Below are 27,771 nucleotides of genomic sequence, written 5' to 3' on the forward strand. Positions count from 1 at the left end.
ATGTTCCTAGCCCAAACCACAAATTAACCTTACAATAGCGGAGCACTGCTAATGTGCATACACCTTTTACTGTTTACGTCAAGCCTCCTAGTGTGACCATTGATATAACCCAATGTCGTATGTAAACACGAGTTTTTTTTCACTGCTTTTGTACGAGTGAAACCCGACCCTAACTATAACGTCCCTGCAACTTTTTTTTTAAGTGAATTTCTAAGGTTTATTAAAATGCTAATTTCTAACTATAACGCCCCTGTAACCTTTGTTTTTTTTCAGTGAATTTCAATGTTTTTTTTCATTAGTAATGTCATTTGCAGAGTGGTGAGAAAGGGGGCGGGCCTCTGACCAGCTCTCAGGATTCCCGCTGTGTGGGACTTATAGAAAGTACTAGGAGGGCTTTGAAGGCCCCTCAGCATCCAAGAGGACTTCATTCCCCAACCAGTAGTGCACCAGGAGATGCATTTGCAGAGTGGTGGAGAAATGGGGCATGGCCTCTGAAGTACTCTTAGCAATCCCGCTGTGTGGCACTTACTGGAGGTAACAGGAGAGGTTGTTCACCCCAAGGACCCTCAGCAGCCATGGGGACTTCATCACCCAACTAGCAGTGCACCAGGAGGTGGGTTTGCAGAGTGGTAGATAAAGGTGGTGGGCCAAAAAAGACCTCTCAGCAATCCCGCAGTGTGGGACTTATTAAAGGTTACGGGGTAGTTGGCCCACAAGGACGTCCTTGAGGGCCAACAACTCCTCTTGTTACCTGGCACCCCTACATAAATGTTAACAAAAACCCCGGGGAGGGGGTGGTACCCGCGGTTTAATTAACCCCTAGGAGGGAAACCCCATGCCTTCCCCTCCATTATTACAACAATTCCCCGGGACCTAGCCCACCCGCTAATGAGAGAAGCGTGGGAGCCTGAGATTAGTTTAAAAAAAACAGCCGGATCTGGGGATCCTGCCAAAGTTTTCAAAAAAATGCATTTTTTGGCACTGGGGGTCTCAGTGGGATCCCCCAAGAGGCCAAGGGGGTCAGGGTGTTTCTACCCTGACCCCTTTAAAAAAAAAAAAATAGTGGGAATCAGTTCAACCGAGTCCCAAGATTGCTGCCAACACTGGTTGAACTGTTGGCAGGCAATCAAATTTCAGTAGGGTTTCAGTGGGCTGTTAGGCTTCCAGATTTCTATATTTTTTAAACTTAAATATCTCTGAAACTACTAGATGGATTTACACCATATTACAAAAAGCTTTCTGGACTAACATCTAGTTTTCTAGAAAATTTGGTGTAATTCCGTTCAGCGGTTCTGCCTCTATTCCTGTTGACAAAATGAAAAATCCCCACTTGATGGATTATTCCGAAACCTTCAACACAGCAGCTGAACCAAAAGGGGAAGTTTTGTGAATATAAGAGATATAGATAGATAGATAGATAGATAGATAGATAGATATTAGATATAGCTAAATGTAAATATATAAGATATAAATATATATAGTAGATATAGATGTTAAGGCCAGTCCCCAGGGATGAGGTTCCCATGGCCAAAATCGGCCAGGAGAGAGTGGCGCGCTGCCCCCCCCCCCCTATTCAATTAAGGCAGTGCCCCAGGGGATGCGGTCCCCGGGCCGAAATAGGCCTGGAGAGGGACGGTGCACAGCCACATGCCACCATTATGTTGAGGACAAGCCTCGGGAGATAGGGTCCCCGGGGCCATTCTGGTCCTGATGCTCATTTCCAAAAATGAAACCTCAACAGTAAGCACTTACAATTAGAAATATTGCAGGTGCTCCTGCTGAAGCTCCATTTCTGTAAAGGACATATTATCCAAGTGAAGTAAGTGTGTTTTTTATGCAATTACATATTGAAAAATGATCTGAAATCCTTCATCGGGTGAATGCATTGTTGATCTATTGGAGCGCGATATGTATGCTACTGTGTGAAGAGCGGGCTCTTTCTTGTCCTCTCCCGTCATCAATGTCATCAGTAATGTCACTGACTGTGTCATGAGTGATGTGATAAGTGAAGTCAAAAGCAGTACAATGCAGGGGCGTACGTTATAGTTAGCTCAGTTAACTTTAACTGCTGAATTTCACTGGTTTTGTACGAGTGAAATGTAAGCCTAACTATAACGTACCTGTAACCTTAGTTGTTTTAGTGATTTTTCGAGGTTTTTTTAAATTATAGTTTTTTTAATTACATTTCCTAACTATAACGTTCCCATAACCTTTGTTTTTGTCAGTGAATTTCTAAGGTGTTTTTTTAATAAATATTGTTTTCTGAGTATAACGTCCCTGTAACTCTGTAGCCTTTGTTTCTTTAAGTGAATATATTTATATATATTTACTTAAAACTCTACGGGTGTGTATATATATGTGTGTGTATATCCTTGCATTAATAACCCTGTAATTTCTTAAATTACATTCACTTGTTTTTGACCAATATGTAAGTGTGCTAGATGATATTCACATTGCATTTGTCTCCCACCGTATGAATGGAATTAGTATGTTATACTTTACCTCACCTGTTCTTAATTATGAAATCTATCTATCTATCTATCTATCTATCTATCTATCTATCTATCTATCTATCTATCTATCTATCTATCTATCTATCTATCTATCTATCTATCTATCTATCTATCTATCTATATATTTCCACGTAAAAGAGAAATAATGGTTTACAGGGTAATTATAGTTAGGAAACAACATTAAAAAAAACCTTAGAAATTCACTGAAAAACGCAAAGGTTACAGGGATGTTATAGTTAGGCTCACATTTCACTCATACAAAATCAATGACAATGGCATGATGGGAGGGTTAGACCACTCTCAAATATGCATGACATCAAGAAAAGTTGTGGCACTCTAAAGACTGCTATCCAAATGTTTATTTTGTGACAGAAATGATTACAAAAAGCTGACACATTTCATCCCAACAGTCTTGTTCATGGACAGCGAGACTCTTTTTTTTGTCTATTTACATAGTTTGCCATCATGCCATCAAGCATACATTTTGGGACTCATAGTTAAAACCAAAAGTATAAAGTGAAATTTAAATGTTTCTAAAATACTTCAAAGTTCCTAAAACTTAATATTAAGGCAGACCAGACAGAATATTTGGAATTCATAACACTAATTGATAATAACAATGTTCTCTAGTGAGAAATTATTTCGATGTGATGTAATTAATATCATAGTATTTGTTCCTTAAGCTTCTTCATTAGAGCCATTTTTCTCATTGTTGCAAAATTAATTTATGACATATTATATACACTGGTGTTAAAATGGCAATCATACAATAATATCCCAAAGGATATCAGTTTTTATCATTGTCATTTATCAATATAAAGTGTTAGCGTCCTTCCTCAATCCCCTTCTTAACCCAATATGGAATGCTTCTTTGAGCTCCGGTATCTATCCGGAGGCATGGAAACATGCCTTCCTAGTTCCGATCCTAAAAAAAGTCAATGCAGATCCAGAGAATCCGGCCAATTACAGGCCGATATCACTCCTTCCAGCTCCAGCCAAGATTTTGGAAAGACTAGCTCACCAGCAAATTGCTAGCTTTATAGAGAACCACGGCCCCTTCCATGACTCTCAACATGGCTTCCGTAGGGGCTATAGTACAGAGTCAGCCCTCATAGACATGGCGGATTCTGTTCGCTGGACACTTGATCGGGGCTCGAGGGCGGTGTTAGTGCTGCTGGATTTATCAGCAACATTCGACACCGTCTCTCATCCTATACTGCTGAAAAGATTGAGGACTATAGGAATCCAGGGCAAGGTCCTTAAATGTATAGGCTCGTTCCTATCGGACCGAAAACAACAGGTCCACACCCCTCCCTTTACTTCCACAGCCAGGCCACTGAAATGGGGTGTCCCTCAGGGCTCGTCATTAAGCCCTCTCCTATTTAATGTGTATTTTTCCCCACTAGCTGAAATGATTTCTCGCTCGGGCATTAAAACAACGTCTTACGCCGATGACATTCAGCTGCTTTTTACTTTTGATGAGTCATCTTCCTTCACTTTTAACCCCCTTAAATCTTGCCTAAGAAATATCGCCATATGGATGGATCTAAATTTTCTCAGATTGAATGCAGGAAAAACTGAAGTGCTTTTTTTAAATCAGCCATCCCCATTAAACTCTATTTTATAGTGGCCGGAAGACTTGAGCCAAGCCCCCATCCCGAAGGACTCAGTTAGAAATTTGGGAGTTGGATGGGACCATCAACTATCCTTCGGGAGTCAGGTCCAAACTGTTTCTGCGGCGTGTTTTTCTAAGATTAAAGTCTTGAAAAAACGTATAAACTATCTGCCTTGTGTTAACAGGAAAACGATATTTCACGCACTTATAATCTCTCACCTGGACTATGCGAACGGACTTTATCTGGGATTATCCACAGGCCTATGCCAAAAGCTCCAGATGGTTCAAAATGCCGCCGCTCGTTTGATCGGCGGCCTTCCCCACAGGCAGCATATTTCTCCATATCTTCGTGAATTACATTGGCTACCCGTAATTAAGATAATTGAGTTTAAAGCCATGACATTAGCTTATCGTACTACAAAGGGCAATGGCTCCGCCCATCTAAGATCCATCCTCCGCCCTTACAGTAATTCGAGAGCCCTTCGTTCAAGCACCAAACTCCTACTGGTAACCCCCAGATTTAAAAAAAGCCCGTTCAGGAGGCAAAACTTTTGAGGTATGCGCCGCCAGAGATGGAACAAATTGCCTCTTAATCTGCGTATGAGTATATCAGAACCTGCATTCTGTCGTTCCTTAAAACATTTCTATTCTGCCTGTAAGCTTTTGTCTGGGGAGATCATTTTCTAATCAATCAGCGCCAGGACACCCCGTTGGGGTAGCTGCGCGCTTTATAAAATACACAATAAATAATAATAATAAATGTCATAACCAGATGAAATCATTACTCAAATCCACCAGATAGACCAATTGTTTCTGCATGTGAATCTCTTTTGGAGAAAAGATCACAGTATTGTTGACTACTACCTGGCCCCTATGGTAAATAAATCTGAGCTCCTCTATAAGTGATATTGGAGACCTTTTGAGGATACTAGCAAATACTACATGGCAAGAAGACTACAAAATGATAACAATAGACATATATCAGTATATATCAATCGGTTATGAAGTTGGAATAAAAGTCTATGAGTATTTCTTGTGTGTGTGGGTGTGTGTATATATGTGTGTGTATATCCTTGCATTAACAACACTGTAATGTCTTAAATTACATTCACTTGTTTTTGATCAATTTGTAAGCATGCTAGATGATATTTACATTGTATTTGTCTCCCACTGCACAAATGGAATTAGTATATGATACTATACCTCACCTGTTCTTAATAATGAAATAAAAAGTCAAGGAAATTCCTAGCTCTACATGCTATTGCACATTTTGGAAACGCATACTTGCGGTGGCCATTAAGTGGGGTGGGGACACCTGCCGAAATTTGTAATTCTAGGCATAGTATCTTTCACTCCATTTACTGACCATTTGTCATCAAATGCATAGCAATGGAGAGGTCAATTTAACTAACTTTAGAAATGAGATTTATGTCTTTTGGTCTATCAGTTCTGGTAAATTAGGAAGGATTGTGTCTTTGAAACTGTATATTTCAGATAGAGATTCCGGCAGATTCTTCACCTTAGAACTTTCCCCAGGCGCAGACTGGTTCTGGAAAATCTTGAGCAGTACCGCTGTGTGCCGGTAGGTGGCATCAATCGGCTCCATATCGGAAGTTATGTGTGCGGTGCCTATATAGGTGCCACCTGACGCGCTGACATCAGTTCCTTTCTTTCCTCCCTGCGAAGTAGATTCAGAGAGCTACTTCAGTCATTTTTTGAACACTTTTATCAACTTTTTGTTGACACTTTTGTTAAGGTTTGCTTCCATTGTGCTAGGGACATGACTCACACCAAGCCCACAAGGTTTAAATCCTGTGAGGAAAGCCAAACCCACGGACAATCATCTTCCTACTCCAAGTCTTCGTCATTAAAGTCGGGTAGGTCCAAGATGCACAAGAAGAAATTGTCAAAGTGTACTTTGACTTCCTATAGCAGTGCTGTCCTTATAGGTCTTGCTTCCATAATCTACCTTCAGAGCCAGTGGTCAGGTCCTCTCAATGCTTACCTGAGTTCCCCTGTAGCTGGAGCAACTCCTGTCCAACTCAAGGAATTCTACGATTCCACGCACTCTATCTTTGGGTCAACAGCTCCCTCTGGTATGCCTTTGGACCCCCTGGAGCCAAGAGGTGCCACTGTTGGATTTCTGTCAGTGCGCTCACCCTCGTCAGCTGGGTCCTCTGGATCCACCCCTTGATCTGAACCAACACCAGTGCCACCACACTTCCTTGACAGAGTCCCCCAATGCCTTCCCAAGTGTCAGCTCCAATACGCTGCTACCTCGACACTGCTCGATGTCAACACCAACAACTCTCGGACCTAGTCAGCCCCTGGACTTGCCACCCCTTAACAGGTCTTCTTTTCCAAAAGGATGGGGTAATGAAGAGGGTTATGGCTTCCCCAGTGCCAGCTCCAATACGCTGCTACCTCGACACTGCTCGATGTCAACACCAACAACTCTCGGACCTAGTCAGCCCCTGGACTTGCCACACCTTAACAGATCTTCTTTTCCAAAAGGATAGGCTAATGAAGAGGGTTATGGCTTACTGGAGGATGATAATTCCTACCAGGAGGAAAACTGGTACGAGGGAAAACTGGTACAAGGAGCTAGGTGACATCAGTGGCTAGACACCTCTTCAGACTCTGGCCTGATTTCTCCTCCTGGCCCTGCCATGGAGGAAGGTGCATCTTTTATGATAGTGATGTGCAGGGCAGCATAGGTCCTTGACCTACAGATATCCTCCTTTGAGGTCAATTCCAATGTCTTGACAGAAGTGCTCCTACCAGGGGAAGCTCACCAGAGCCTCTGCTCCCCTTTACGAGGTCCACACTGACATTCTCCCTAGGGCCTGGTCAAACACTTTACTGGGGCTCCCATGCACTAAATGATTGTCTACAGACATTGCCCTGACCATGGAGACCCAGCCTTCCTTAACCAGCATTCCTCTCACGAGAGGCTTTTGGTGCAGGCCTTGACAGCCAAGGTAAACCCAAGCGCATTCCCTACCACCCGTCCAGATAGGGAGTCAAAGAGGCAGGATACCTTTGGAAAATGGATCTTCTCTTCCACCTGCTTGGCATTGGGCTGATACACTCATGCCTTGTGAGATTCCATTATGCAGCTACAGTCCATAGTTCTCAAAGTGGGCCACACTATCTTGAACAAGGCATTGGTTGATCGTTGGGACGCAACGAAGTTCACAATTCGTTGTCGATTGTACACCACTGACTCATTAGGCATGGTCATGACCTCTACGGTGGCACTCAACTGCCATGCCTCGTTCAGGTCCATTGGGTTTTCAGGGAATGTCAAGCCTTTTCTGATAGGCATACCCCGTGACGGCGTCTGCCTATTCAGTGACAAGGTTTCGCAGCACTTAAAAGCTTCAAGGAGAGCCAGGTCACCGCCAGATCGGTTTGCCTTTTCTTGGATTCCTGGCAACAACAACAGTCATTTCACCCCTTCCTTAGTTATGGCAGAGGCTCCCATGAGCTTCCACAATACCACCCTTACCCCCCCAGCCCAGCAAGCTTCCTTGTCCTTTCATTGGCAGGAATGCGGATGCCATAGAAGACATAGATCTAAGGGTGGGCGGAGTTTGCGGAGTTGCACTACACGGAATTCTGTGGAGTTACGTAAAAACTCTGTGGAATTCCGAGGAGTTCCGCTCCACCCTAAATTTGGCTCTTAGTGCCTCTCACATGCCTTCAGCAGCTCCACAGTGACTTCTTCCAGCCATCACACGTTTGCTGCACTCACACACACATATGACCCTGAACACTCTTCAGGGTTCTCTTCAGTGTGACCGCTCGCCAGCATGATCTCTATGCCTGGGGCTGAGCGGCTTCTGATTAGGGGTGGCAAGTGCAACTAGACACACCACCCTATCGAAGAGGTAGTGTCTGTGTTAAGTTCTCTGCCACATCTTGATCCGTCCTGGCATGCTGTGCGACGCTGCGGCGCTCTAGCTGGAATGTCGCTTGCTTGCAGACTTCTCCAGCAGAGGCTGAAACCAAAACGGAGGCACTTCGAATCCAGTAGAAAAGAATCAGATGCATGGGGGCAGCGGCAGCTTGTTGTGACCAGTACTCCCGGGAGAGCTGGTAAGGTTTGTCTTTTTATTTCCTTTGATCTAAAAGAGCACTAATGGCACAGACTTCTGTCGAAAAATCATGCTAAGGTTATTCTATCTCCTTGTAATTGCTCCTACTACTTCCAATGCAGAAATCATAGGTTTTCCTCGTGTGATTTGCTGTTCTTTGGGATTGGCTATCGAAATGTGGTGTACGGGCATCAAAATACTATTTGCTTTGATACAGTGATATTTTGTGTTGAGCATTCTATTAAAATGGCGTCGGGCTATGAGTTGCGCAAGAAAAAAACTGACTGATGAACAACCTGACACTCCCTAAACTCTCCCCTTTCACCCACTGCTGTGCGGGGCAAATTTAGGTACGTCAAGTGCTCATTTACACTTTGCATTCTAGAAGTTGTAGTCCTTTACGTGTATTAGTCGAGTACGAAATACACACACGCCTAAATGGGATAAAAACAATCACAGGGCTGGTAGAGCTCGAAACATGCCTGTGCCAAAGAGAGTAATAGAAGAATAACGTGGAATTTGTGTCTATTTGTTTTATTTTTCTATTACTTTGTCACCAACCTGGCGTTTATGATGCAGCAGGCTGACACCTTTCACAATCCCTGTCGCGGTCCCAATATCCACCCTCACAGAATTAAAATCAGAAGCTAGATCTCGAGTGGTTTACGCTGGTAGCGTTCATGGCTGCCCTTCGCCAGACACGTGATGTGGTGCCTAAATTCCATGCTTTGGAACTAGGAGACTTGATTTTCAATCCCGGCTTCCCCACCTGCCAGTACGGTTTGATCCTGGACAGAGCAGATTCTCCCTGGTTGCTTTTGCTCCCTTGGTTGCCAAAATCAACACTTGTGGAAACAATCTGTCTACCACTGTTTTAGTTCTAGGTAAATCTTAAATGATTCTGTTGGGCACAGAAGCGCCCAGAGGGGATTATATTAGGGCTGCGCATTGGGGGCAAAGTAAAGTCCGCCACGTAGTGGAATTGGAGTTTTTGGACAAACTCCGCTTTGCTTTCCCAGTGGAGTGCGGAGTTGGCAAAACTCTGTAAACTCTGCTGGGGGAGCGGAGTTCACTGCCCATCGTAACATAGAAACCACAGATAACGTACTGTCCTGTCCCCCTTCTCTCTTGCTGCCACAGCCTCCATCCCTCTTTAATGAGCCCTCTGCACACTGCACACATCCCGTTGGCAGCAGGATCAGACACCACCTGTCCCAATGGCAAGTGACAAGCTCTGAAGAGTGGGTGCTTCAGATTATGCAGCAGGATTATGGCCTTCCATTTCTGGTAACCCCACCTACCTTGCCACCGTCTGCAGAATGGCTGACAGAGAAGCATCTCTTTTTGCTCCATCAGGAAGTGCAGGCTCTGCTGCCAAAGGAGCCATCAAGAAGCATCAGAAGTACAACGTAGTTGTTATTGCCGATACAATCTGGTGCCAAAAATGGCCGGAGGTCTCCACTCTATACTATGTCTCTACTCACCATGCCTTTCTATGGAAAGAGAAATTCAAGATGCTCTCCTTGTTTTTTCTATCCGCCTTGGATCCCAGAAACTGGATGGTAGCGTTGGCCCTGTAGGATGTGTATTTCCACATTACAGTTGTGTAACCTCACATACATTGACATAACATACCGTGTATTTGTAAAGTACACGTTCATCCATAGGTATCTTGGCGCTGAATAACAGATGTTTCTTGTTACCCAACTCAATTGTACTCATTTTATCGACCTCAAATGGATAAAAGGCTGAGTGGGCCCACCGGCATTTGAACCTGTGACCATGAAGTCCAGCACAGGCCCCTACCGTGGAGGCATTAGTCCACTGAGCCACCAGACTTGGCTATTACTTAGAGTTCACGTACGCCACAAGCATTTTCAGTTCGCTCTACTCCCCTCCAGCTTTACTAGAGGCCCACAGGTGTTTGTGAAAGTGATGGTGGTTGCAGCACACCTGCGGAGGTCAGGGTTCCCATTGTTCCCCTACCTTGATGACTGGCTGTTAAAGGCTGGCTGACCCCGAAGCAGTTGATACCCACCTCCAGACTACAGCAAACTTTCTGCACTCACTGGGGTTCACTGTCGACATGCAAAGTCACACCTTACTTCTTTTCAGATGCCCCCTTTCATTAGAATAATTTACAACAAGGGGTGGTGATGGACAGAGTCTCTGAATTAAGCAGAGTACTCTAACCCAGTCAAGAGATCAGGGCTAGATCCAACACCGTTTTTTAGCTCATTGCACCATCCCAGTTTCAGAACCTGGCTGTATGCAAATTAGTCTGTCCCTGGTCCAGTGCATCATGGGAACAGGGCAGACCAGACTACAAAAGCCAATTCTTACACTGGGAAGGAAACAAGCTTCCGGGGACCGGTTTCTGCCATTTCAGGCGTCTTCGGCCCGGCTTGCTTGAATCCTGATGGTGCAATGAGCAAGGGACTCACATCTGAGTATACCCTTCCACGCTTAGGGTGGACAAAATAATTTACAACAAGGGGTGGTGATGGACAGAGTCTCTGAATTAAGCAGAGTACTCTAACCCAGTCAAGAGATCAGGGCTAGATCCAACACCGTTTTTTAGCTCATTGCACCATCCCAGTTTCAGAACCTGGCTGTATGCAAATTAGTCTGTCCCTGGTCCAGTGCATCATGGGAACAGGGCAGACCAGACTACAAAAGCCAATTCTTACACTGGGAAGGAAACAAGCTTCCGGGGACCGGTTTCTGCCATTTCAGGCGTCTTCGGCCCGGCTTGCTTGAATCCTGATGGTGCAATGAGCAAGGGACTCACATCTGAGTATACCCTTCCACGCTTAGGGTGGACAAAATAATTTACAACAAGGGGTGGTGATGGACAGAGTCTCTGAATTAAGCAGAGTACTCTAACCCAGTCAAGAGATCAGGGCTAGATCCAACACCGTTTTTTAGCTCATTGCACCATCCCAGTTTCAGAACCTGGCTGTATGCAAATTAGTCTGTCCCTGGTCCAGTGCATCATGGGAACAGGGCAGACCAGACTACAAAAGCCAATTCTTACACTGGGAAGGAAACAAGCTTCCGGGGACCGGTTTCTGCCATTTCAGGCGTCTTCGGCCCGGCTTGCTTGAATCCTGATGGTGCAATGAGCAAGGGACTCACATCTGAGTATACCCTTCCACGCTTAGGGTGGACAAAATAATTTACAACAAGGGGTGGTGATGGACAGAGTCTCTGAATTAAGCAGAGTACTCTAACCCAGTCAAGAGATCAGGGCTAGATCCAACACCGTTTTTTAGCTCATTGCACCATCCCAGTTTCAGAACCTGGCTGTATGCAAATTAGTCTGTCCCTGGTCCAGTGCATCATGGGAACAGGGCAGACCAGACTACAAAAGCCAATTCTTACACTGGGAAGGAAACAAGCTTCCGGGGACCGGTTTCTGCCATTTCAGGCGTCTTCGGCCCGGCTTGCTTGAATCCTGATGGTGCAATGAGCAAGGGACTCACATCTGAGTATACCCTTCCACGCTTAGGGTGGACAAAATAATTTACAACAAGGGGTGGTGATGGACAGAGTCTCTGAATTAAGCAGAGTACTCTAACCCAGTAAAGAGATCAGGGCTAGATCGAACACCGTTTTTTAGCTCATTGCACCATCCCAGTTTCAGAACCTGGCTGTATGCAAATTAGTCTGTCCCTGGTCCAGTGCATCATGGGAACAGGGCAGACCAGACTACAAAAGCCAATTCTTACACTGGGAAGGAAACAAGCTTCCGGGGACCGGTTTCTGCCATTTCAGGCGTCTTCGGCCCGGCTTGCTTGAATCCTGATGGTGCAATGAGCAAGGGACTCACATCTGAGTATACCCTTCCACGCTTAGGGTGGACAAAATAATTTACAACAAGGGGTGGTGATGGACAGAGTCTCTGAATTAAGCAGAGTACTCTAACCCAGTCAAGAGATCAGGGCTAGATCCAACACCGTTTTTTAGCTCATTGCACCATCCCAGTTTCAGAACCTGGCTGTATGCAAATTAGTCTGTCCCTGGTCCAGTGCATCATGGGAACAGGGCAGACCAGACTACAAAAGCCAATTCTTACACTGGGAAGGAAACAAGCTTCCGGGGACCGGTTTCTGCCATTTCAGGCGTCTTCGGCCCGGCTTGCTTGAATCCTGATGGTGCAATGAGCAAGGGACTCACATCTGAGTATACCCTTCCACGCTTAGGGTGGACAAAATAATTTACAACAAGGGGTGGTGATGGACAGAGTCTCTGAATTAAGCAGAGTACTCTAACCCAGTCAAGAGATCAGGGCTAGATCCAACACCGTTTTTTAGCTCATTGCACCATCCCAGTTTCAGAACCTGGCTGTATGCAAATTAGTCTGTCCCTGGTCCAGTGCATCATGGGAACAGGGCAGACCAGACTACAAAAGCCAATTCTTACACTGGGAAGGAAACAAGCTTCCGGGGACCGGTTTCTGCCATTTCAGGCGTCTTCGGCCCGGCTTGCTTGAATCCTGATGGTGCAATGAGCAAGGGACTCACATCTGAGTATACCCTTCCACGCTTAGGGTGGACAAAATAATTTACAACAAGGGGTGGTGATGGACAGAGTCTCTGAATTAAGCAGAGTACTCTAACCCAGTCAAGAGATCAGGGCTAGATCCAACACCGTTTTTTAGCTCATTGCACCATCCCAGTTTCAGAACCTGGCTGTATGCAAATTAGTCTGTCCCTGGTCCAGTGCATCATGGGAACAGGGCAGACCAGACTACAAAAGCCAATTCTTACACTGGGAAGGAAACAAGCTTCCGGGGACCGGTTTCTGCCATTTCAGGCGTCTTCGGCCCGGCTTGCTTGAATCCTGATGGTGCAATGAGCAAGGGACTCACATCTGAGTATACCCTTCCACGCTTAGGGTGGACAAAATAATTTACAACAAGGGGTGGTGATGGACAGAGTCTCTGAATTAAGCAGAGTACTCTAACCCAGTCAAGAGATCAGGGCTAGATCCAACACCGTTCATCACCACCCCCTTTTCTGTATCGTTTTTGGCCACTATAGGTGTGGCAGGGTATACTCAGACATGAGTCCCTTTCTCACTGCTCCATCAGGATTCAAGCAAGCCGGGCCGAAGAGGCTGAAATGCCAGAAACCGGTCCCCGGTAGCTTGTCTCCTTTCTGGTGAAGAATTGGCTTGGTAGTTTGGTCTGCCCTGTTCCCATGATGCACTGGGCCAGGGACAGACTAATTTGCATATAGCCAGGTTCTGAGCTGGGATGGGGCAGTGAGATAAATAACGGTGATGGATCAAGCCCTGATCTTTGGACTGGGTAAGAGTGGTCTGCTTAATTCAGACACTCTGTTCATCACCACCCCCTTTTCTGTATCGTTTTTGGCCACTATAGGTGTGGCAGGGTATACTCAGACATGAGTCCCTTTCTCACTGCTCCATCAGGATTCAAGCAAGCCGGGCCGAAGAGGCTGAAATGCCAGAAACCGGTCCCCGGTAGCTTGTCTCCTTTCTGGTGAAGAATTGGCTTGGTAGTTTGGTCTGCCCTGTTCCCATGATGCACTGGGCCAGGGACAGACTAATTTGCATATAGCCAGGTTCTGAGCTGGGATGGGGCAGTGAGATAAATAACGGTGATGGATCAAGCCCTGATCTTTGGACTGGGTAAGAGTGGTCTGCTTAATTCAGACACTCTGTTCATCACCACCCCCTTTTCTGTATCCCTTTCATTAGAGCCATCCTGGACACAGTGCAGTTCCATGCCACCCATTCAAGAGTAGAGAGTCCAGATCATTTGGGCTATAATCCTGATGTTTTAACCTTGGTCCTGGATTTTGGTGAGTCTGACTTTGAGGTTGCTGAATCTGATAACATGCTGCAGCATATGTGGGCTCTGCAGTGGGATCTGAAGTCCCACTGGGTACAACACCACAGGAATCTCTTCGACCTGGTTCAGAGTTTGGGGAAGACTGCAAAAGATCTACACTGGTGGTTGATGAAGAATAATTGGATCGGGGCAGAACCCTCTCCCTTCCCCACCCAGAGCAGACAATGGTGACCGACGCATCACTTCTAGGAGAGGACTCTGGTTTCCGGTAGAATCCCAGCTCCATGTCAATCTCCTGGAGGTGAAGGCTATTTGCTTGGCAATGTAGGCCTTCCTCCCGTCCATGAAGGGAAGGCTGGGTCAGGTGTTCACGGACTATACCCTGTGCTAGGAGGCCCTGTGCCTCTGTACTTGGCTGGAGTACACGAACATCTTCCTAGTTGTGCAGCACCTGGTAGAGCAACTCAGCGGTCGATGCCTTGAAGATCACAAATGGCATCTACAGTCTGGAGGTGACACAAGATATTTTCCGAGATCGTGGAGGCCCTTAGCTTGATCTATTCACAAAGCTGACAATGAGCAATGTCAGTGCTTCTGCTTGTTGTAATTTCGAAAGCTGCTCTCACTCAGAGACACATTCCACCTACAATGGAGCCTGGCTTTCCTGTACGCCTTTCTGCCCATAGTGCTCCTACCCCCAGGTTCTCAAAACGATTTGGACCAACTGAGCCAAAGCTATCCTTTTGGCTCCAGACTGAGCAAGGAGAGATTGGTATCCTGAACATGAGCATATGTCTTCCGAACAGACTGCCCCTTCTGGAAGATCTTGTGTTGCAGCAGTTGGTCAGGGTCCTGCACCAGAATCTGCAAACACACCACCTTTATGTGTGGAGATTGAGCAGTGGCAGTTGAATGCATTTGATCTTCATCCCAAGATTTGTGACGTCATCTTGGCACCCAGGCATCCCGCAACAAAAACTGTATGCTCCTGTCATTTGTTAAAATTTGTGATTTGGTGTTCTTCACGTCAGATTGATACACTTTCTGCCTCCTTTTCGAAAATGTTGTTGTTTGTACTGTTTTAAGCCTGGCAAGGCCTTCCCTTGGGCACCGTTATAAAAGGTTATCTTTCTGCCATCTCTTCTTTTTTGCAGTTGCCAGATCAGCCCTCACTGTTTAAGTGACCTGTTGTGACATGTTTCCTTAAGGGTTTACAACATTTGTACCCTTTTACTACTTTCATCATGCCTCAATGGGACTTCTTTTTGGTCCTGAAATTTGTTATGAGCTCCCCATTCAAGCCGCTACATAGATGTCCTCTGACACTTCTGACGCTTAAGATGGTTTTCTTAGTGGCCATTACTTTGGCCAGGAGACACAGTGAGCTTCAAGCTCTTTCAGATAATTCTCCATCAACCAGATTCTTTCTGGAAAAACTGGTTCATCGCTTTTACTCCTCCTTCCTACCGAAGGTGGTGACTCCATAACATATCAGCCAATACATTGGGTTGCTGACATTTTTCGCTCCACCCCATCCTTCTAAGGAATAGAAGAGGCTCAAACAGTTGAATCCGAAAAGAGCTCTGTCTTTTCACACTGATCTACCAAAGACCAGAATGTGAATGATTAGCTTTTTATCGATTTCACATGAGCAAGAAAAGGTAGGACTGTGCAGAAGAGAACTATCTCCCAATGTATTGTACTTTGCATCAAAATCTGCTATGTTCGAGCTAAGATGCAGCAACCTGAGAGCTTGTAGTCCCATTCCACCAGGGCCGAGTCCACTATGCTGTATTAGCACGCTGAGTATCTGCCCTGGATATCTCCCAAGCTGCTAAGTGGGAGTCAATCCACAAATTCTCAAAGCACCACTGCTTGGATAGTCAGTTCTGTCGAGATGGGCATTTAGCCAGTTTGGTGTTCCAGGATTTCCTGGTTTGAGCCAGTCTGCAGACCTACCTCCTGGGAGGTATTGCTTGGGTATCTCTTCTAAGGTGAGAAATCTGTTGTTGGAAGACCAAGTTACTTACCTTTGGACTCTATTTTCCCACAGATTCCTCACTGACCCTTCCATTCTCGCTGATTGGTGAAATGGGCTCTTCACCTTGAAGCTCCTTTTAGATTCTGTACACTTGTCGTACATCATTCAGTTCTGGCTCCATTTTTTTGGCATGGAAAAAGCCCCAAAAGAAACTTGATGTCAGCGTGCCAGGGTGGCACCCATATAAGCACACAGACTTCCCTTCCAAAGTAGACGATGCCAATGCGGCGGTGATCGATGCCACCTATCAGCGGCAGAGGTACTGCTTAATATTTTCCAGATCCATCCTGATACCTGCGTGGTGAATATTACATTTGGGGGAATCTGCAGTTGGAAAGAGTCTCTACCAGAAAAGGCATTACAGAAGGTAAGAACCTTGTTCTTTGAGACTTTATTTTCACTAATGTGCTTTCTTTTCGTCATTTCCAGAGAAAATATGTGAAGGAAGCATGGCGGACTTCTCTGCAGGCTGGTAAGGCATATGATTATGTAGGTTGTGGCAGCTACCCTTATAAACTGAATATACTACTGATTCCGTGTCTGAGGGAAGATAGGGAGGCAAGTTTTGGTCTATCATAAACCATGTTACTCTCCCATGTCCCAAGTTCATATTCTGAGGCACACAACACAGTGGAGACATTGAGTGAAGCAAATAGATCAGGAATCAGCAGAAACACATATGTGGTGTTGTTATCCAGGTTATAGTCCTTTTGCTATCTTCATTTGCATTTAGTTTCTATGTATTACTGAGGTGTTCTACTTGGAATATTGGGGTTGTTATGACTTGAAGGTGGACTTGTGCAAAGGGTTCTTCTGAGAATGTGCAGCTGTGGATGGAGTTTCTTTTAACCTTAATAAAGGACTTGTCAAACCTTCACCTTCTCCTGGGTTTTAATGAGGTCACCTACAACTACCTCACTGACGATGAATGATTGAACCTACTTGTGTCTACCAATATTCACATTTAAGAGAAAGTTCAACACCTCCTCAGGACATGGAAGCAGCACTCTACTCTCATCTCTACGATACACCGTCCATTATACCAAGGTACTATAATTTTAATGTTGCTACTTTCATTCATTTCATGTGCCTTTGAGCCTTACTGTGTGCTCAGGCATCTGAAAACCTTGTGCGCCCGAACTGGAGCGAGATATACATTTGCTATATGATAGGGGACTTTGGAATGCCTGCTCTTGTCTTGTCCTGCTCGAACCTTGCCTGACGTTTGTGAGTGGTTGTGGAAGAGTTCTCTCTACAGAATAGAGAGTCCCCTCTCTATTAGTTGCAAGTGGTCCCAGTTTACATTATTAAGGACTACTGCACCGCTTGTAGAGCGGCTTTTAGCCCTGTAGTCTCTGCGGCCCTCTTTGCCCTCTCAGCAACCGCACTTGTCTCCGAGGGAAGTTCTGAAGACTGGCGCTCATCTTGAAGTGTTGCTTTAACCTTAATTCAGCTTGGAGTGCATCTTTTCGCCTTGAAGTCCTTCTGCCCTCAGCACTCGCTCTCATAGCCTGCACTTACCTTCAGGATTAACCTCTTCGTTATTGGACTGCTGGGGATGTTTACCTCATTTCTTTGGGGAATTGCTGTAGCTCCTCCCACTGTCCATTGAAATAGTGAACAGACTACCAGATTGTTTCCAGCATGCAGTAGACAGACTTCACTGTTTATCATTTTAAAGTTACTTCTGCATTAACCTTTATCCCTTTCAGGGGGATTTTGGGCACATTATTATGTGCTGGTGTCTCTCTTCACTCATTATTTTTTCTTTTATCTTTCCTCTTTCGTTTTTTTTAATTTCCTCCTGAGTCTTTTAATTCAATTATTTCCTGTCAGCAAAATATCACACCGCCTCAATTTTGTTCTACCATCTCCTGGGGAGCCTCTACTTCCATGGGCCAAATGGAAAAAGGTCTGGCCTGAGAACTGCCCTTCTCCCCAGCAGCTCTGCTGTCTGCACGCACTCCCCCTCCATTCTCCTGCTGTGCCGTGCACCTCCACCTCTGTCTAATCTATATTTCTGCTGTAGTATTGTAATTGTTTGCCCCGTACCCCGTGTATTGTAATTGTTTTTGCGCCGCTGGTTTTCTTGTGGCCCCTGCCGGTTCCCGCTCCCGCCTCCCAGCTGCACGTCCCTCTCCCATCCCCATTTAATGGCGGCTGCTGCGGAGAAGCGCGTTCAAGTCCTGTGACCTCTTGGTCTGAGAACAGCCCTTCTCCCCAGCAGCTCCGCTGTCTGCGCGCACTCCGCCTCTGTTCTCCTGCTGTGCCGTGCACCTCTACCTCTGAGGTTCGAGGCTGCCCAAGTCTGATTTTGTGCCTTCTTCGCTCCTGCCTCTGGTGTGTTTTTTTGCTGTTTTACTCACTTAATTCTTGTCTAATCTACTTTCCTGCTGTAGTATTGTAATTGTTTGCCCCATACCCCGTGTATTGTAATTGTTTTTGCGCCGCTGCTTTCCCTGTGGCCCCTCCCCCCTGCCGGTTCCCGCTCCCACCTCGCAGCTACACGTCCCCCCTTCCCCATTTAATGGCAGCTGCTGCGGGGGAGCGATTGCAAGTCCTGTGACCTTCTGGTCTGAGAACTTCCCTTCTCCCCAGCAGCTCCATTGTCTGCGCGCACTCCGCCTCCGTTCTCCTGCTGTGCCGTGCACCTCCACCCTTGGGGTTGGAGGCTGCCCAAGTCCGATTTTGTGCCTGCTTCGCTCCTGCATCTGGTGTGTTTTTTGCTGTTTTACTCACTTAATTCTTGTCTTAATTGTTGTCTAATCTATTTTCCTGCTACAGTATTGTAATTGTTTTCCCTGTGTATTGTAATTGTTTTTGTGCTGCTGCTTCTCCTGTGGCCCCTCCCCCCTGCCAGTTCCCGCTCCCGCCTCCCAGCTGCGCGTCCTTCCCCATTTAATGGCGGAAGCGAGCAGGGTACTCGTGCAGCTGCGGCGCCAACAGCCGCCATCTGCGCCTGTCCGTGACCCTACAGCGACCATCGTCAGGGACCCTGTATGTGCCACCATCCATTGCTATGACCCAGCCACCCTCCTCACACTCAACCTCGGAAGAAACAACAACTACCAGCTGGCCATGCCTAACACGACCCACGGCCAGTTCTCCTGCCACCATTTTCGCCAGATCTTCACCACCGCTACAGCCGCCAACACCGCCAAAGCCAACACCCCAAGTGCCCTAAGATGCATCCTCCTCAACGTACACTCCATGCACCAACAAGCTGTGGAAATCTGGAACCTTCTGGACTCGCTCTCACCCGACGTTGCCTTCTTCACGGAAACCTGGACCAATGCCTCCCTGACATCACCATCCCAGATGGGTACAAGATCCAGAGAAAGGATCGTCCCAACCACCCGGTAGGAGGCATCGCCATCACGCACAAAAGCTCCCTCCACCTCACCACCTCCAGCAAAAAACGTCCCCGCCGCCGAACACCTGCACTTCCAGATCCGGACCAGCCCTTACTCCACACTCCGCGGCATCCTCGCCTACAGACCCCCAGCCCCCGAGCACTCTTTGCCGACACCATTACCGACCTCATCGCACCCCACGCCATCGCTGCCATGGACTACATTCCTATCGAAGACCTGAGCTTCCACCACGACAACCTCAGAGGCCCCAACTCCATGCAGGCTGTAATGCAGCCTGCTTGGAGAACATACAAAGTGCACATGGCGGTTTGGCCATCCCTGAGAGGGCCGGACAGACATTCATGTGCACTTGGAGTGGGCAAACAACTCCTGCCCCTGCTCCTATGTCATTGGAGCAGCGCCACCTGCAAACCTGCCGGAGCAAGAAAACATAAAATGATAATAACCTCAGGGTATTATCATTTTATGTTTTCTGTATTTCACTGCTGCAAATCAGTGAGGCGATGCTCCTCCACCTCAGGTGAGGAGCCGCCACTGGAGGTGCTGAGGTAGAGGGAATATAAAAAATAAATAAATAAGCACTTACCTGCTGCTGCGGTGTTGGCCGACGACTTGGGATTCTTCTGCTCTGAGTCCATGCACACTGTGCAGGCTCCTAGATGCCTATCAAGACGCTGCTCTCATGAGAGCAGTGCTGTGATTGGCCTGAGTGGGCTTGTTTAATGCTGGCTCATATCCTAGGAGACTGCGCCTCTACTCCAACCAGCTGTACAACACAGGTCGGGTTGAGAGAGATCAAAGTGCGCCTGATGGTTTGGACAGCCTTAGATAGCTGGCCAAACCGCCATGTCCACTTTACAGTGTTCCTTACTCCTCCGTGTGCACTCGCCATGGCCCTGCCTAGACTTTGATGCCTGCAGCATATAGAAAAAGAAAATGATACTAAAATGGTTTTATTATCATTTTATTTTTTCAGTTTCCTTCTGCTGCCTTGCATTCAGTGGGGGTTGCGACGCTCCTTCTCCGTAGCGAAGGAGCCGCCGAAGAGTCAAGCCCCCCTCCGGGCTTGCCTCAGATATGTAACTTTACTCCTCGCCTCTGACAAGCAACTGTATTTCATGTCATCACCCTCTTATTGTTGTGTGTCCAAGTTATGTTAGCGGGTAAGCAGATTCAGGTAAAGCCTCCTCTGCTTGTAATTGGTAAGAAAGGTGACTTGTGGGATGTTTTTTCTGCACTACTTTTGCTTTCCCTTCAGTACATTTGAATTTTTAGTTGTGGGTGGAAAAGGCACAACTCCAATGAAGACAAAGCTAATGCATTGCTAAGAACAGTAAATGCAGTTTGATGTCTTAAGCTGCGGAATGCATGGTGTCAAGCTTACTTGAAGAAAGGTACACCTTACTGAATATACACATACTGCGATAATTAACAACCTCAGGATTGAAGTGATTTCACTTTCAATGTTAATATTAGACTTTGCAGACCAGGTTAAACATCTATTGGACAGGGAGCCGAATAAGACATATATCACAGATCATCCCATAGGTCCTGAAACAAATCCTCATTTTCTCCAGAGCAACACCACTCCTATTAATCCTACAAATAATATCACTCCATTGATGTCCATTTCCACCCCCCCCCCCCCACACCCCCCTATAAAACCGTCTATTCTGAAGATCCGGGAATTAGAGGGCAGTAAAATGGGTAGAAATGAAATACTCGAGGAAACTAATATGGGTCACGGAAGTAATATGTGTGAGTTTACCCATAGCAGGGCAAAAAGCATTTTCATGATAAATGTTCCTAAAATCACAACACACGTTAGACATGAAGAACATAACTCCCTAATCAATACATCTATTCATTGGATCAGAAAGGTTAGGGGTTGCAGATCGGTTATTAGAATAACATATTATGTGCAAAAAGGCTAAGCCATTGTTCTTCTCAAATGGATTCCATTGAGCTGCATTTAAGGGACGAGAATCTGATGTATGAGCAAATAGCACTGGAAGTAAGGACAACTTCACCCGCACCTACTGGTATACAGATGAAATACAATCCAAGTGGCTTATATTTGCCTAAAATCCATAAAAACCCTGCCACTCGGGCAGACTCAGTCTCAATTTTAGATAAAGTGGATTGACTGTTATTCTTATATTCACCAAATCACATTCTCTCTGATCAAAGCAAACCGACCACATGTCTGGTCTGTAAAGACATGTTACAAATGTATTCTGCCCTGTTAGTGCCCCAGCCTTCGGGTTTTGTGGACCCAAATCAGTCACACCTGGCTATGTACAGCAATGAAATATGTTCTTCTGACCTTGCTAATAAACATCTCGAAGCTCAGGAAGCCAGGAGTGAAACAGGGTTTGATCAAGCCCCTTATAACTCATGTATGCTAAGTATGTCAACTCAGCAATCAGATATACGACTGATATCATGGAATATAGCAGGGCTGAAAAGAAATTTAAAGGATGTAGAATGGCAGGATTACATTGACCACAATGAAATCTGTCTGCTGCAAGAAACATGGGCTCTGAAAACTCCCCACAAGCTTGGGTTCAAAACATTTAGTGTTAATGCCATCCCCTCAGCAAGAGGTAGACCCTCGCATGCCTTGTCATATGGGTAAAAATCACCTTAAGAATTGATATAACCCAGCTGGATCTTATATCACAAGATTTAGTTGGGTTGAAGATTTCCACATATGACAAGACCGAAATCTATATAGTAAATATCTATAGGAGACCTATCCCGCCCAGTAAGGAATCATCAGCAGTAGATCAGTTCCGGAGTCATAGAGAGGGGCCGAAATGATAACAATTTTTAAAAAAGGTAATCACCACGACCCTGCAAATTAACAGCCTTTAAGCTTGATCGTCATTTTACAGAAGATTTATGCTAAGCAGATTTTAATAAAAGTAAATGACTGATCACAATACTAGGCTGGATTTAGAGCCAGATCCAGTACAATTGACCAGGTTTTTAGATTTCTCTGTATGAGCTGGAAATACAGGATTTTAAAAAAGGCCACTTGTACATTGCTTTTATTGATCTGAAGGCCGCCTTCGACCTCATTCCTAGAAACTTGCTTTGGAATTCCCTAAAAGAACAAGGTGTACCAGGAGAACTCCTTGTGTAAATAATAAGATTGCATGATGACAACTATGCAAAAGTTAGATGGGGTCCGAGGGGCGAACTTACTCAGGCAATCCCGGTAAAAAGGGACGTAAGTCAGGGCTGTGTGCTGGCCCCCACCCTATTTTCAATGTATACAAATGATGTCCCAGAATACCTTTTGGGTTGTGCACATGACTCACTGAAGCTAGGTGGGGTGCCAGTACCAGCTCTTCTATTTGCGGATGATACTATTTTAGTATCTCAAACCCAAAGGGTATGCAATGCTTATTAGACTCTTTTAGTGTTTACTGCGACTCTAAGGGCCTAGAAATAAATTCCAGCAAAACAAAATACATGGCAGTTAATCCACATAAATTGTTCAAGAAGAATATAACTGTCCAAAAACAGAAGCTAGAATATGTGCAGAATTTTAATTATCTAGGCATTACACTTGACACTAAAATGGCCTGGCATCCCCAACTGCATAAAAGTAAGACCATTTTGCTCCAGAATTCTCTACCAAAATTAAAAAAAAAAACATGAGAGCAGTATTACAAAGGCAGTATCCCCTGCACTTGAGGTATATAAATATAGGGTAACATCTGCATCCCTGTATGGTGCGGAACTATGGGGGCCTTCATGTAGGAATACCTTTGCGGGGGGAAGAAAATTAATACTTTAGGAAGTTGTTACGTCTCCCTGTGTGCACACCTGTAATTCCTATTGTTATGGACTTAAATACTAAACATATTAATCACCAAGCCATATTAAGACCATTGTTGTTTTGGGTGTGATTGTGGTCAACAACCGAACTAGCTCATTATAAAGAAGGGCTAGAGGAGATCTTAAGGTTTGACTGAGGTACTAGCCTTCAGTGGATTAAGCATGTGTACTTCTGGTTTTGTAAACTTGGGCTGAAGCACTTTTGTGAAAAGCCTACCATATTAGCATCAGCTCCAAAAAAACACTGAAAACTACCTTTTGGGCGTATATACAAAATAGTGTGTCCCATAACCCAGATATTGGAGGATTAACGGCCCAGTTCCTTTTTACGAAACCAACCCCCGGTCTTTGAACAAGTGCAGCCCCAGTTGGCAAAATCTTTATATATGAAATTTCGTTATGGTGTTTTACAAACTCACATGAACATATCGAAATGGGGTTGAAATGTAGATGAGAGTAATGGGGACTGTTGTGTATTATTTCAACTCGATGCACAAGAAACTGATCTATATTATTCTTTTGCCCAGCCTTTGCCACGGCCAGGCAAAAATGGATTAAACCAATCTGTCGAAACCTGGGAGCTTGGTCTTGTTTTGAGGCAGAAAGAATACTGAAAACCGACACCTCCCAGAAAATTGTTTTTATTGATAGTAGTTATTTGTTTGCCGTGGGCATAATAAAAGGTAAAAAAAGGTTTGAAATGTTAACATTCTGAAATCTATGTGTAATCACAAATTTTGATTTGTATTTTTACCACATTTGCACTTTAGAAACTGCTGAGAGTCCAGGTAGAATGTATTGTTGGGTGTGCTATGTCTCGAGTAGGGTAGCCCATTAGCAGTTTTAAAGCACTTGCACTTTTGTTATTGCCCAGATTTATGTGGGAAGGCTGCACTCATCATATGTACTCTACTAGTCCTCGGTTCTTCTCAACCCAACCTGGATTTTACATTCTCCTCAACATTATAAATATATCGGACTGTAAGCTTAGCATTTTTATCATATTTTTTAATTTGCTAGATCGATGCTGTTATTTTTTTTTATTTTACTCAAATTGTGATCATTTTAGCATTTGTATTTGTCTAAAGTGGTACCTTTGGCTAGCCTGTATTTGAATTGTGTTTTATCAACCAATGTGTATGAATTGTTATTATGTATCTTTTATGGTTTAAGCAAAACCGAAATAAAGATTTTTGAGAATATACACATTAAAAAAATAAAAACAATTTTAGAGGAATTTCTGGAGGGGAACTTATTATATTGTCTGTTTTTTAATGCCAGAGTTCCTAGGAGATATCTATCTATCTATCTATCTATCTATCTATCTATCTATCTATCTATCTATCTATCTATCACCATGTTTGAGTTTGTAAGAAAATAGTATGCTTCACGGAAAACATGGGATGTTTATTAGCCAGAGATCATGCCAGTGGACACAGTGCTTGTCTACTACAGTGAGTCCGACTGCAAAAATTCCCATTGAAAATCCTGCAATTTAAATATTGTTCAATTGCCATTTAATAGATCTGAAGACAATACCTTTGCATAACGCCCATCAATGTCCCTATGTCATCACAGGTTGTATGATAGAAAGCTCAATGCCATGTTTGATGTGACTGTGAGCCATGGTGGTAGCACTGTGTTTCTGGCTGAGTCCGGTACATTTCCAAGTGCAGCTCAGGTAGTCCAGAGTACAGATTAATTAAGTAATGGTTCTACTAAAATATTTCTGGCTCATACAAATTACGCAGTATTTCATGTGACAACCTGTCGCGTGTGCTGCTCCAGTTTGCTTGATGCTTGTTCGGTGTGCTCACCTGTCTTGGTTGATGAGTGATGAACAGTGAGGTAGGATGTTGCATGCTATCTCAGGAGCTGTGCACTGTCAGGAGGATGCTGATGCCCCAAGGTCAACAATGCTCAAAGTTGTCAAGCTGTTTATTACCTTCATGGTGATGATCTCAAAGACCTAGACCACGGTCAAAAGTATCCAATGTGTTACAGATACTACTGTGATACTAGCATCTCCATGGCCTTGATATGTCAGTCACACAGACATCGTGCCCATATCAGTCATCTTCATGTCCCTGCTTGTAAGTATCGCGCGACATAGCAGCAAAGCCTCGTGGCCCCTCTTCATGTAATCAGAATGCCCATATTAGTAATCCTCATTGTCCAACTGAAGTACCGAAAAATAATTACAACCCAATAGAGCTATACTTACAAATAGCCCTAATACCAATTACCAATAATCAGTCAGTTGGCAGTGTAGAAGGTTCAATCATTTATTAAACAAACAAACTTTGCCAGAGGAGCCTCTCGCGACCTAACCCTTCGAGGTCCGCCGAGAAGACTGCTGGCACATTATCAACAGATCACATATATACTGTTACATTTCGAAACCGTTACCTAAGAAGGAAAAATACAAGTTGGTACAGGTTGGTGCAAAGGAAAGACCATATATGGAACACAAAGCATCCTTAGTTTAGCTCAGCTCATTATAGCAAGGTCGAGGAGGGTGACTCCCTTCTGCCAGTGCTAGGAGAGTCCGCACAGCCCCTCCTGGAATGTGCTTATCCATTCTACCCCCACCTACAACCTTGACAGGCCTAACGGGCAGAAGCAGCAGTTGGCTACATTTGTCAGCCTATTTCTCGAGAGAACGACTCTTACTAAATGCAATGGTAGGTTTCCACTAGTGACGCAAACAGACTAGGCCACAAAATGGTGCTGGTCGAGTTAATCTATATTGCTTGCGATAAGGCAAATAACTAACATAAGGCATACATTGATCCCTCAACTATTACATATGTGAGGTTACTAACACTCGAACACCTTCAGTAGGCTAATAGATGCATCACGCTAATTTCTAACTGTTACAATACGTTTTACTAGGCCTAATTCAGATATCAGTTCCTCAAACCCTCCTTTTAGCGTGATGTAGCTAACTAAGAAAAGTACTAATCATGGAAAACGTCCTCATCGATGGCCATTAACTCACGAATCTCCTGCTGGATCATCTGAGATTTAGAAGGGCTGGAAGAAGGGATGATCATGGCTGTCAATTTAGTAGCACAATAAGAGCAACAGGCCGGACCGCACTACATGCAAAGGCAGCAAGTAAAGAGGATACTGCCAGCTCCAGCAACTATCATCAATAACTTCCAACCCCAGGTAGACAGAAGCCCCCAAAACCAGCTAGACAGTGACCAGGATCAATTTTCAAACTGCATTTCGGCAGCAATGCGGTGCAACGTCTGGATAGCTAAATGGACCGTGGGGGCGGAGTCTGGAATGTAAACACAACAGGAGCTGCCGATCACCCGGCATGGTCCTCCTCGATCGGCCAATATTACGTCAAGAACCATCCGGTTCTGAAGAGACACGAGTCTCGTTGCCTGAAGCTCCTCAGTTATATTGGTCATAATCTCAGTAGTGATATTTATGACATTCTCCACTATTCTGGACAATCGCCTTATCTCCCTACTATTGAATATCGGTCCCCAGAATGGGACCAAACCCTTAGTAAAATCCGTAAACTGTTGCAGGGAAGTGTCAGTTTGGTCAACTTCAGTCATTCCGAGCTGTCTTCGCTGCCTATTGGAAATCACCTTCGTGTTATAGAGTTGATGTGTTTTATGATAGTCTGACGGTGCTATATATACAGGAGGGTATAGAAAGGACAGATAACATTGGCCTGCCCACCCTCGTGGCAACCAGGTATAGGCATTTTCCACATACAAAATACACATTCGGAGGCGTTAACAGTGGAGGGCTACTAAAAATCTTCATTCTATATGTATAATTGCAAATGCTATTCCCAACCTGTACATGTACACAAAAGAGAGAGGAAGTATTCAAGATAGGGATGGGCAAGACACGTTCACTAGTATCATTTCTGGTAATAAACTGCTGGAAATACTGAGAATGATTAAAATTAGAAAAATAATAAAGTTCATCTTGCAACCAAGTACTGTTTTCACTTGCCGTATATAAGTTAATACAGGCCTCTGGATCCAATGATCCCTCCCCCCCATTTCCTGCTGGATCAAACCCTTGGTGCGTTTCAACATAAGCTAAGATCATGTTACAAACTTTTTCCGAATATTGTTTGGGGTTTTCCACATAATGGTTATACATGGCTGAGAACAGTTGGAACCATGCCTCACAACTACCTAAATATGATAATGGCAGAGAGAGAAACAAATCATGTTTATGAATAACCGATGGAAGACGTCCAGAAACCCAACAATCGGTCATATTGGTGGAGCTATGGGTTTGGTGGAGCATTTCTACAAATACATTCTTAGCGTAAGTCTGACGATGTCTTTCCTTATGTGGGGCTAAGGTAAACATCAGATGCTCAGGTGGGGCAACGGTAGTGGGCATCATCGCCTGCATCGGATGCTTATACTCTAAATATACAAATATACTCATAAAAATAGCTAATATAATGGC

The 27,771-nt window shown here is 44.8% G+C and overlaps 1 protein-coding gene across 3 annotated transcripts in view; it reads left to right on the forward strand.

The window, feature by feature from the left end:
* The window catches only part of LOC144824675 (uncharacterized), a 1,660,589-nt gene that overhangs the window by 1,078,544 nt on the left and 554,274 nt on the right, over positions 1–27,771 (forward strand). For all 3 annotated transcript variants that reach the window (XM_078683712.1, XM_078683710.1, XM_078683711.1), the window contains exon 9: positions 16,520–16,562. In XM_078683712.1, the coding sequence (XP_078539838.1) occupies positions 16,520–16,562 (43 nt within the window). The remainder of the gene's footprint in view (positions 1–16,519; positions 16,563–27,771) is intronic.

The sequence above is a fragment of the Lissotriton helveticus genome, chromosome 3_1, assembly GCF_964261635.1.
Source record: "Lissotriton helveticus chromosome 3_1, aLisHel1.1, whole genome shotgun sequence".
In the NCBI taxonomy this organism is placed as follows: domain Eukaryota; kingdom Metazoa; phylum Chordata; class Amphibia; order Caudata; family Salamandridae; genus Lissotriton; species Lissotriton helveticus.